This window comes from Emydura macquarii, unplaced genomic scaffold (genome assembly GCF_026122565.2).
Source record: "Emydura macquarii macquarii isolate MOO-44397 ecotype Brisbane River unplaced genomic scaffold, CSIRO-AGI_Emac_v2 contig_3348, whole genome shotgun sequence".
Lineage (NCBI taxonomy): Eukaryota > Metazoa > Chordata > Testudines > Chelidae > Emydura > Emydura macquarii.
The window spans coordinates 7,564,093-7,577,149 of record NW_027133485.1 but is presented as its reverse complement, the minus strand read 5'-3'; the positions used below and the strand labels follow the sequence as shown (position 1 = coordinate 7,577,149).

Here is a 13,057-nt window from a genome sequence, read left to right as displayed (position 1 = left end):
TCTATCACACAGCACATATCCATCACTATAAACTCAGGTACAAAACAAAATTCCAGCTGCTTTATTTCTATTTCTCAGTTTTGAATCTACTTTGCATTTTTTTCCCCTAAATCAAAACCTAGAGAACTAGAAGGAAGACTTTTTTTAGGATGGAAATAGATCATTTAAACCTCCTGCAATCAAGTGAAACCTGAAATTTCTTGACTTTTTCCATTAAATGCCCAGATGTGACGGGCATTCAGAAACAACGCAATTTGAACAGAAATCTTTGGCATTTCCAATGATGTGTCTGATATGAGTGGAAGTGACCCAGATACTTCTCATGCTTATAAATACAGAATAGTTCTATTAACACACTAATTATTTTTTCCAGAAGTTGATTTGGTTTTTAAAGTATGCCATCATTAAAAGCAATGGGAGCCCAGAGCTAAAACCCTGTATAAACCCTAAAATTTGGAGGTTCCACAAGCCGCACACACAAAGGTAAATGGATGATTCGGTACATTTAGTTTGTGTCTGTTGGAAGCAACACCTATATTTACAAGGAAATCCTATCCAGCCCAAAAAAGACTTCATAACATTACTACAAATGCAGTCATGTCAAATAAAGACTTTTCTTTTAAATGTGTCCAGTCACATGGCTGTACGGAGGAACAGTGAATACCTGTGTTGATTACCAATATGGAATTAATCTCAATCTGTGGTGCTAAAAGGTTTCAGTTCCAATGATGGCAATATCAACAAAATCTAAATAAAACTGGTTTGTTGTTAGGTATTAAAGTTCAAGATGTCTCATGTTGACCTTTTGCCAGACTTTTTAAAAAAAGCTCTCAGAGCAATATCCCCCTCACTACCTTGGGGTTCCGTTCTTGGGAGAACACAATGCATTATGTTCTTTACTCCCAGTATGAAAAATTAAGTTTGTAAGTAATAGCAAAGTCTAGAATGCCATATAAGCTTTCCCTCCCTCTTCCACTTCAAAGTTCGCTAAATTAACAAACACTGTTTCTCTGCCAAATGTACAATAGCTCATTTCTCAATCAGTGTGTAGGTTTAAGGCTTCCAAATTTTACTTAGCGTATGTTATTTCAAACATGACTGACTTCTTGAAGAAATCAGTGTGCCTTGGGTATATTCAGTGGTGGTCTAATCTCTAAAGCCCTTAGGGTAGAATACTTATTTGGTGGTGCATGTCACTGCATGACCATAGCAAAATCTTGCCCAATTTGAGTTCTTACATCTGTTTGCATTATTGAAAGCCAGCTTTAATGTCCACTGATGGCTTTTGTAAAAGTAATTCATGGGAAGACGTGTTAATGGATGCTGCCTTAACTGATAACTGAACAAGTAATATAGGACACTGATTTAAACAAGGGCTGTAGATAACTAGCTCGTAATCTAGACAGTTTGAGAAGCTGATTCAGCTTCTTTTCAGTATGAACATCTTCCTATATTTACCTTTTTGAGATGTGGTGACTGGTCTTAAGGCCTCAAAGTCACTCAACTGTCTTTTTAAAATTATTTTTAGTGTGCTATGCTTGCTTGATCAACTCTTTGGAAAACGTCATTGCCCCACACACAAAGGCTAAGATGTTCAGTGCTTCATTAACAGACCGACCATATTCCTGTGAGACACTGAGCTATAGCCGTCTGACTAAATTGTCACACGACAAAAAATGTAGGCCTTAGCAAATTTTCAGCAAAGTTTCCTTTTTTGCATCTTCATTTCCAGTTGAGTTAGTATCCTTAATGCCTTGAACCTCAAAGCCATTGTCCTTTTAACATGAGTGGCTCAACACAATTCTGGTTAGAGTGAGACAAACACAGGACAGTAACCTAAAATCAAATATTGTATCAGTGAGCTTGGAGAGAAATATGCACTTGCTTGCCAAAAGCTATCTGTAGGGTATGCTGTAAATAGGATACAAATAAAGTATATTATGTCATATAGGTCACTTTATATATTCCTGGCCCTTATTAAGGTGAGGTGAATGGAGTACTGTACATCCTAGTGGGAATTATACAATCCATGTGGTTATAGCTTCCTTAGATTTCCAGCATACCCAAAAATTTGTATTGGGTACAGTTACAGTTGGAAGGCTTTTCTGTACCATGCCACACAGAAAATCATGCAGTATAATTAAAAAATATTGTGTCACCAGATACACACCCTTAATATTTCCTAAAATAGATTGATTTTTCCTAGCCATTTTCTTTACAGAACACACTAGTTTTGGTCTCTTAGAATACTCACTTTCTAAGGTTAATTGTATTGCAGGATAATAAATGTGCAGCACATTATGAAAATCTATAATTCAGAAAAAAGAACCCAGCATGGAATGGCCCTTGCACTTAGATAAAGTCTGTTTTTAATGATTTTTAACACACTCCTACTGCATAACTCAATAGTTTACATATGGTCTTGTCTAAATAAGAATTGCTTCATAAGTCATTGCAAAGGAATTTTGCCAAATGCAGAATCATTGGATGAATCCTAAAGATCATCTGACTAACAAGCAAACTATTTCCATGAATATTGGGCAATTGAATGATTGTAAGAGTTGTCTCAATCTGCTTTTCAGATCTCTAAAACATAAACCCTGCAATCCTCACATAATAAAAATGAAGATGGCATTTCCACAAATTTACGTTGGCAGAAGGAAGACGACCCCAATAAAAGAATGAGTATAAATGCAATGTAATATACTCTGCTCTTTTATACAGCACTTTACAAATATTGGGTGTGTCATATCAATCTATGTCCATTTATAGACGGAGAACCCATAATGCAGAAATTAAATGACTAGCTCTCAAAGGACATGCAGAACCAAATGAAGGCAGAGTCAGAAACAAAACCAGGAATCCTGATTTCCCAGGCCTTAACTCTGTCCATTAGGTTATCGAATGTTAAATTCAGTAGAGCTTTGTTTTTAGCACGTGGTACAAAGTAACTTATCATAAAGCTAATCTGGGTTGAAAACAAATGTTTCTTACCTCTTCAGGTCAACTGTTGTGACACTGAACACTACTCCCTTGAGCCACAGAATCATGAAGAGTCTCTGCGAAAAGGGACAGTTTCCTATGCTTTCACCATCACTGCCAGCCTGTGAAAGAGAACAGGTCATTAATATTAAAAGTTATCAGGTGAATCCAGTCTCTCTCTCTCTCTCTCTCACACACACACACACACACACACACACACACCACACCCCCCCCCCTTACTGGCATCTCCTGAAGTAAAAGCAGAGACTAAGTTTTACTGATCACATCTGCACCATTAACAGAGAACTAACTCAACTACCAGAGTCCCATCCTGGCAAGCACTGGGTTCAGCGTAAAGGCTGGGAAGGATTCTCGGTGAGCAGTGCTTTGACTGTTACAAAGTCCTGCTCAGGCACCTGGAGGGGATATCCTCAGGATATTACCATACAATACCCAATGCAGGGGATTCCTCAGCATGTTTTAAATGAAAGTGTCCAGAACTGTTGAGCTCACCATTCTTCTTAGTACAGTGCATGAATAACAGATTTAAAGGCTTTTTTAAAAATAATTCTATTTGATATCTGTCTTTCATTTTATCCTTTAACCCTTTGTGGCAGAGCACTCGCTTATTCATTTGCACTTTTAAGTGGCTAGTGATAGAACTTCCAGATTAGCTAGATTATATGTGCAATATAAATTACATGTCAAAGTATTATTTGTATTCAAGAAAAGCCTACAGAGTGTTAAGTTTCTATAGATCCCACTGCACTAGTTTAACTGTTTTATGTCCCACCACACCCCTTTGGTAAGAGAAGATATATGGGACTTCTGCTTAGTCTAACCCAAACTATGTCAAAATAGTAACTAGACAAATCCAGTGTTATCCTAATGTGTTTATGTAAAAATTGTCCAACATTCCAGCAAATAACCTTCACTAATAAAATTATATAAAGATGTTCCTATATCATAACATTCTGGTGAGTAAGTATGACAGAGCATGGATTGCCACCAGGATCAGCACTCACTATTCACTCTGTGGCTAGTTTCAGATGAGTGTGCTGCTTTATGGCTATAAGGATCTCTAACACATGCTATCATCTTGCCAGTTAAATTTGTGTCTTATACCTTGTTTATACTGGGGCTTTTGCACAGATATGGCTACATTCATGCAGTTGCACTGGTGCAAACCTCTACTGTAATATACACCAGGACAGCCTTTACATAGGTGTAACTATACTGGTGCAAAAAAGTATGCCTTTTCTCACTACAAAGTTAAGCTGATGTGAGCTGCCTTGCATCAACCTAGCTGTGCATATGTCTACACTTAAATTTGTTTCCCACCAATGTAAATGCACCATTACGCCAACAAAGTAACATGACCTCTCCAAGTAGCACTAAGCCATGGTGAATGTACTGAAGTCAAAGCAGGACAAGTGCAGACACTATTACCTAGGTCGACTCTAACAGTCCTCCAGCAGCTGTCCCACTATGCTTGACACTGACCACCCTGGATTGTAAACTCCATTGTCCAGGAGTCACAGAGTGTGGAAGCCCTGGCAAATTTTTTAAAAGTCTTTTTTGGATCATCCGCCCGGGCAAGCACGTCTAGCAGCTCTCCCTTGCTGTGACCAACTGCCCAGCCGACCTTGCTGGCTACATGCTCCAGATGCGCTCCAGCCTGGAGTAGACAGGAGATATTGGATCTCCAGGGCCTGTGGAGAGAAGAGGCTGCACAAGCAGAGCTACAGACCAGTCGTAGAAATGTGGACATCTATGAGCAGATTGCATGGGGGATGCAGGAGAAGGGATATGACCAAGAGCAGCAGCCATACCATGTGAAAGCAAAGGAACTATGACAGCACATCAGAAGGCCAGAGAGGCCAATCATCAATCTGATGCCAAGCCACAGACCTGCTGCTTTTCTAGGAGACCTCACGACCAAACCACCATAGATGCCACCCAAGGAGCTCAAGACATATACCCCTGGTGTGAACAGCAAGGACTACTACTAGAAGTAGTTCCTTTCATTTGTATCTAGCTACAGGATTTTTTTTTACCCTGTTAATAACTCAAAGGAGTTTCAGGATAGAAACTGTTACAATATTTCACACAGCATCATGGCATGTGGGCTAGTTTTCACTTACAGTAATCTCCCTTTCAAGACTTATTTTGCCCAGTATTTTCAACACTCCAAGACCTAGAATTATTCCCAATTAATTTAAAAGCTGGTAATTATTCCTCCTTCCTCTTTACTAGATAAAGGAAGGTTGGGACCCTCTGCAAAAAGTGGAGAAACAGCTTTCATGTAACATGTTTGGCCAAAGGCCTTCTCTATAGGTGGACAGAGAAAACCCTTCAACTACATAGCTTTATCTTGGACTTTAGTAGAAGTGTGACTTCGGGAAAAACGCTGGTAGGAAAATGTTCTGGTTGGTGTAGAATTGTGATACCACCTTGGGCAGGAAGGCCAGGTGAGGATTCAGCTGGACCTTAGCCTTATAAAAAAAATCATATAGAGCGGCTCTGAAGTGAGTGCCCTGATTTCAGACACCCTCCTAGCCGATGTGATAGCTACTAACGCCACTTTCCATGACAGTAGCAGAAGTGGGCAAGTTGCCATGGGCTCGAACAGCACCCTCGTGAGCCTAGAGGGGACCAAATTCAGGTCCCAGGGCAGTACGGGATCCCTGACCTGAGGGTAGAGCTTTTCTATGACCTTCAGAAATCTCGCTACTATGGTGTAAGAAAAAACCGATCTCCCATGATTTGGGGGATGAAAGGCTGAGATGGCAGCCAGATGCACCTTCAGCGAGCAGTAGCTAGACCCTGTAGCTTGAGATGCCACAGGTAGTCTAGGACCACCTGGATTGGTATCTGGTAGGGCGTAACCTGCCACACTGCAGCCCAGCAAGTGAACCTCTTCCACTTGGCCAAATACGATACCCCCGTGGAGGCCTTCCTGCTACTCATCAGCAGTCTGCACCTGAGACAAGCAAGATTGTTCCTCCAAGCTCAGCCATTCAGCCTCCATGCTGTCAGGTGGAGGGACTCCAGGTCTGGATGCAGAAGGCACCTCTGGTCCTGGGAAAGTAGGTTGTGCCATTGTGGTAGCTCCAGATTAGGGGTGGCTGACAGCTCCAGGAGCGTTGTGAACCTGTGCTGCCTGGGGCCAAGCGGGTGCAATAAGGATGACCCTTGCCTTGCCTTTCTTGATCTTTAATAAGACCTTGTGTATTAATGGAATGGGAAGGAATGCAGAAGGTGTCTGACATGGCCCCCTTATCCTGCCCCTGAAAGGAGCAAAATTGGCTACAATTCTTGTTGACCTTGGAGGCGACAAGATCCACCTGGGGAAACCCCCACCTCCAGAAGATCATGTCAGCGACTGATGGAGGAGAGACCACTATGAAAACGTCAACCTATGAAAGAAATTACAGCTCAAAAAAAGGTGCCAAGAAACCATTAGCCTTGGCTGCCTCTGCTGCCTGTCAGTCTGATAGAAAGGGGTAGACCTTCACCCAAAATGATGTACAGAGGGTGCAGAAAAGAATTTTAATGTTAATGACTTGCAGACGTAAAAGCATTTCATATCACACAATCTCTGGAATGTATCAGCTGCCAAGCTGGAATAGTTCTAAAGAAGCACGGCCATGTCTTCCATCACTTCAGTTTTAATTCCACTGAAGAATTTTATGCATTGATGGTGAAAGATTACAAGAGCTGTAAACTGAAATAGATAAATCTCAAATGCAGGAAACAGTTTTGTTTAATTAGTTCACTACTGAGACGGAACTAAGATTAGTCAGTTTGGAACCCAAAGGAAGCCTGCTTTTATACCTAGCTCACAGGTCTGAAACGGTCAGGATTTTAATTAAAAACCACGAAACTGAATGTTTCCTTTCAGCAAGGCCACTTTTCCTGCACCAAAACTAATCTCAGAAACTTGAAACCATCCCAATCATTATTCCAAATATTTGCACATAAACATGCTCTTAGAAAGCAGATGCAACATTCTGGGCAGTGTTACTTTTAATGGCTTCTACCATGCCACACTGCACAATCATGTCAGAGGATGCTCCCCCCCAAAAAAGGTGAAATAGATTAGACACGCAATATTAACTTCTATTAGTCACTTTCCTCTCCCACCCAAGGGCAGATTTCAAAATGAGTAAGTAAGAACTCCAATAGCATCTGCTTTCACTTAGCCTGTCTTGGTTTTCTAATGAGATTTGAATCACCACAGAAATACTACAGTCCCCTAAAGGTCCTGTGATTTACATGAAATCTAGATCCAATTTTTTTTTTTTAAATCTGCAGTGGAGTAGCTATAAATTGAATATATGTTTTTGTTTACACACTAAAAACCTTGTCCCGTTTTTACTCCAAAATGTCCCAAGTTATTCTGAGCACATTCTGGAAAATGAAAGAATGTAGTGAGAATGCCAAGGAACTTTTGGCTTCTCCTGTTGAGCAGAGGAATTCTGCTCTGTGACTGTTTGCATGAAAGGTCCATTTTTACACAGACTTGATGTTGGATATTTTTGAGGATGCAGCATGTGTGATTTGCTACAATGAGAAAAAATGAGGAATAAGTCGTATTTTGAAGACAAAACTTTGAGACCGATCCGAATTTTAGTTGGTTTTTCTTTCAATAATTAAAACAAAGCATGTAAACAATTCTGGCAGTCAAACTAGTGCCACTCTGAAAAATGTTGTAGGGGAGTTCTAACAGTTGTCAAAGTCCTCAAATGGTTACATTATAACTGCACATTGATACTTATTGTTGGGTAAGACACTGCAAAATATGATGTGTAAATGATTTCAGTTGTAAAATGAGACCACTGTCTCCACTGCAACAGGATGTTGTGCTGACAATACATGGTTTCCCTGGATTTATGTTGTATCAATACTTAACAAGTATTGGGTGGGAGAGGAAATAATTTTAACAAGTTTAGGAGAACATCCTACTTGCATGCACTCTTTCCACTCATCTATTAATCTGAGTCACCACACCTTAACATTTCATTTGTACAGTGAGAGAGATAAGAGCCAAGGGTTATCTTTTTACTCCCACATTGTACAGATAGCATGACATTTTTCACCTGCAAGTGAATATTTTACTCATTAACGATTAAGGGATCACTAGCTCTGAAAAAATTCAGTCTTCAGTTTGCTCAGGAATGTACCTTGCTGACGCCCAAAATGTAACCTCACCCCTGAATTACACTGTAGTCAGAGAGCTGACACTGGCAACAGCCTAGATAAGTTAAAAACTTTAAGCTACAGCAGATTCATTATGGTACAGGCACAATTCTATTAAGAGAAAATTTTATACTACCCCCAATTGCTTCAGTGCTAATTTAACACTGTTTAGAAAAAATAGCAAAACAGGCTCATCTGCTTTATAAAGGACAAGTACATTAAAATAACACATGGTATGTAAAATTTTAGTAGAAAGGGATGGGTATTCAAACATCATAGCAGAAGTCTTTATAGCCTCCTCTGCAATAATAATTATTTGGTCTACACCAGGGTATAAGAGGAAGCAGCAGAGAAGAGATCCATATAAGAATGGAAATAGTAGGAAGAGTTTGAGTCAAAAAAAAAAAAAAAAAAAAGGTAACGGGAGAAACATTGTATTGATTGAGCAAAAGCATCAGCAAGCATTATTAAGAGGGCAATGAGAACCGGGACTATCACAGCCCATAGCTTTATTTTTAAATTACTGACTGCTCCCACGTCAAAGAGTTTGGTCCAAATGAGAGGGTGAGATGGCTGAAATATCTACCACCCCACTGGCAGCTGGCCTAGATACAACTAGGAAGGTTTCCCCTTCCTAAAGCTACATTTTTAGTTGAAGGTGATGATTCCCTCACAATCCATTCTGGGTCCAGTGTTTCCAAGTAGTTATGCACTCCTGGTAGAGCTTCCAAACAAGCTTAGAAGGAGCAAAAGAGTAGCGTTCAAAAAGCGGGGGAGTTTTGCAAGGGAGTTCTCCAGGGGAAGAAGAGACGGTGTGACCCTTGGGGTGAGTTTGGCTGCTGGGTGCTTGCTTGAAGATTATAGTGTGGTCTGTTGTGGGGGCTGCAGACTGAGGCAAGCAGCCAGTTAGGCTAAGCGGAGAACTCACTAAGGAGGCTCTAGCCTGCTATCCTCACTTTTTTGGGGTTCTTTGACAAGGGGGCAGGGCTAATTCAGGGATAAGAGAGGTTTAAAAAGCCAGCTCCTAAAAGACCAGAGGAGCTAATGAACAGGAGCAGCAAAGAGGGGAGCTCAGAAACAGTGTGAGAGAGGCAGATACACCTTTAACAAACACTCTAAACTTGGGCCAATAGTGTGTCTTCGTCTTCGTCGTTCCCCCCCCCCCCAAAAAAAAAAAAAAAAACAAAAAAAAACCCTGCAAGAGTAAAAATAAGGTAGGCAGTGGTGGCTATCCAGTTTATCGCTCTGAATGTAACAAGTACTGTTACCTGCTTTGTAGGCAGGTGACGTGTGCGCGCGCGCATAGATAAGACTTTCATGAACACAACAGAATAGTCCCATCCCCTGTCAGAGAGCCTCTGAACTGTTAAGGAGGATGAAAGTCTCAGGGAAGATGAACATCAAACAGGAGTAGAGTTGGGAGCCTCCTTCAAGATGATATAATGGTATCCTCTTGCACTAAGGATACCCTTCCTGGGGAGGGAACGCCAGTTACTAGGATGAGCGGGTAAGGATGCACACTGCCGACACAAAGAATGTAGTGTGGATATGCAAAAGCAGTTTAATTACTGCGATGGTTGTAAATCGACGTAACTCAAGTTAGATTTGTAGGGTACACTTCCCCTTAGTCTTCCGGGCCTGTAATTGTGAGCATTGCCTCGGACGCCTTCTTTAAAAAAAATCAGCAGCATTACATTAGCCACCCTCAAGTCATCTGGTACAGAAGCTGATTTAAGTGATAAGAGGATGCATATCACAGTTAGTAGTTCTGCAATTTCATATGAGTTTCTTCAGAACTTTTGGAGAAGACCATCTGGTCCTGGTGACTTATTACTCGATTGAGGTGCTGAAGGAGTACTCCGGGAAGACAAGGCCATTGCAAAGAAGCTAAATGAATTCTTTGCATCCGACTGCACTGCAAAGGATGCAGGGGAGATCCCAACACCCAATTCTTTGTAGGTGACAGATCTGAGGAACTGTTCCAGACTGAGGTGACAAGAGGTAGTTTTGGAACAAAATTGTTTAAACTACAGTAATAAGTCGATGTAAGAAACAGTGCTACATTGACACTGCATCGACCTATGCACTACACCCCTCATGGGGGTGGAATTAAGTTGGTGTAGTGGGAGAGTTACATCTGTGGGAGCTGCATTTTAATGTAGACATTTACAGAGTTAGGTCAATGTAAGTTGCCTTACATTGACCGAAATTTCTATTGTAGACCAGGGCTAACTTCTGTACCAGATAAATTGGTTGAAGCTGCAGTATAGAACAAAATTATTAGATACATTAGTATCATATATTGGGAAAGAGTCAACACAGCTTTTGTAAAAGAAAATCATGCTTCACCAATCCATTTGAATTCTTTGAGAGCGTCAAGCGTGCGGATACAGGTGATCCAGTGAATATAGTGTACTTGGACCTACAGAATGCCTTTGAGAGGGTCCCTTACCAAAGGCTCTTAAGCAAACTAAACATTCATTGGATAAGGTGAAAGGTCTTCTCATGAAACAGTACACTGGTTAAAAAGACAGGAAATGAAGAGTAGGAATAAATTATCAGTTTTCACAATGGAGCGGTAAATAGCAGGGTCCTCCAAGGAGCTGTACTGGGACCAGTGCTGTTCAACATTCACAAGTGATCTGGAAAAAGGAGTGAACAGTGAGGTGGCAAAATTTGCAGATTATACAAAATTACTCAAGATATTTAAATCCAAAGCGAGCTGTAAAGACTTATAAAGGGATCTCATAAAACTGGCTGACTGGGCAACAAAATGGTAGATGAAATTCAATATTGCTAAGTGCAAAGTAATGCACATTGGAAAAAATAATCCCAACTATACATACAAAATGATGGGATCTAAATTAGCTGTTACCACTCAAGAAAGATCTTGGAGTCATTGTGGATAGTTTTCTTAAAACATCAATATGCTAACAAAAAAAGCTAACAAATGTTAGGAAACATTAAGAAAGGGATATATACAATAAAACAGAAGATATCATAATGCCATTATATAAATCCATGGTATGTCCACACCTAGAATACTGTATGCAGTTCTGGTTACCTCTAATCTAAGCAGTGGCATTACTCCGACACCAAACCTACACACATTACCTGTATCAATCAGCATACGCTCCCCTCATCAGCAACCAGCTTGAGCCTATTCCTGAAGCTGTGTTTCCAAACAGCACAGCTCAGTGAGCTGTTCTCATGACATTAGCTTCCTGGACTACAAGGTTTGTTTGGGCTAATGGTATGTTTGATTTCACTAATTAACTAAGTCTTTAGAAGATGGAACTAATGTTACAGACCCCATTGAACCCTCTACCTCTAATATGCTTGCAATTAATATGGGGGAGGCCCAATTCCCACAATCATGCAGTTAGACATTTTATTCAAAGTATGTATTTTTAAAGCTATTTTGATGCTACCAACAGCACCAATGAAAGAATGTGGAGAAGAGGAAAGGATTTTGGACCATTTATTTTTCTCCGTATCCATTCCTACCTTTTCTTTGTTTATAGAACTGGATAGCATGTAGTTCTATGGTACATGGTAGCATGTAGCTCAGTAACAGAGGAACTGAAATCTAAAAGAGCAGCATGGAAATATGTTGGGAAGAGTTTGAAGTCCATGTACTATAATGAAGAACAGGAAGAACCAGGGTATACTTAAGTTTGGGGTATAATTCTGGACTCAAGGTAGGATTGTTTCAAATAGCAAGCTAGTACCAGGAACACACACTGAGGCAGAAATAATAAGGTCAAAGTGCATACAATGGGAGACCTAATATATCCCAGTCCCTGGCTCTGTAAATAAAACTGAGGCAAAGGGCAGAATGTTGGAAGACCTTGCGCAGGATCATTTCCTAATTCATCAGTAACTAGCAAGGGAAACTTTCCCAGATTTGACATGTCAGGGGACACAGAAAGTGAGATTTGGGAAGGGGGGAGGGGACGCAAAATAGTAAAAGGCTCTCTGAGTAGCCTATTGTGAAAAGGAGGAAAATAATGAGGCTGTTGGATAAATTAGTCACAGAACCTTCTTTCCCCTGAATCAAAAAAGTAAATGGATTTGAGGGTTTCACCTCTGGAGCCTGATTTCACACAAATGAGTAAAGAGCAGGAAGAAACAAAAGCAGGACTCTAATGCTGGGAGAGCAAATATAGTTGCCAGTCAGGATAGAAATACATTGGATGAGAAGTCAAAAGGAAACCAGCATGATGTATCAGGTACTGGGCATGCTAGCAGACCGTTAAAGTAACACTTCATGAGCAGTAAGTTTACCCACAAAAAAGTGAAATAAATCACTGAGCCACATTGGATTATAGATGGAGAAGTGAGGGGATTGACAAAGTGATCAGAGGGAAAATGTATGCAGCTATTCAAAAAACCCACAGAGAGATGAAAGGGTATGAAAGAGTGGTTTAGAGGTCCATACACAAATATCTAAAACTGTCCAGTACTACTGGTTCAAATCCTACTTGAACTTTTATCCTACCAAGTTGGATAAATAGAGTTCCTTGCAGTTAATGGCGTGAGTCTTTCAGATAAAATGTAAAAACAAATATCCATGCAAGAACTATAAGATTAAGTATTTGCTATAGCACTGACCAAAATGTCCCATGTCCCTACTGTTGTGCAGCATGCTATGTACCTGTTATTTGTTGCTCTCCGCCCAAGAAATGGCTGAATCTCAAGGACGTTATATGCACTGTGAATAGTTCACAAGGCATTTTGGAACCCCTCATGATGAAAGGTGCTCTAGCTAAAATATTAATGCAGTGTCATCCAAAAAACCAAAGTGCTACTATAATAAATTGCACAGTTCATGAATGTAAAATGTAATCTGAATCCAATATGCAATGCTCCT

The 13,057-nt window shown here is 40.4% G+C and overlaps 1 protein-coding gene across 1 annotated transcript in view; it reads right to left on the bottom strand.

Moving 5' to 3' along the window:
• Nucleotides 1-13,057, bottom strand: part of CLIC4 (chloride intracellular channel 4) — a 53,105-nt gene that overhangs the window by 22,539 nt on the left and 17,509 nt on the right. The window contains exon 2 of the mRNA XM_067533940.1: nucleotides 2,995-3,104. Coding sequence (XP_067390041.1) covers nucleotides 2,995-3,104 — 110 coding nt within the window. The remainder of the gene's footprint in view (nucleotides 1-2,994; nucleotides 3,105-13,057) is intronic.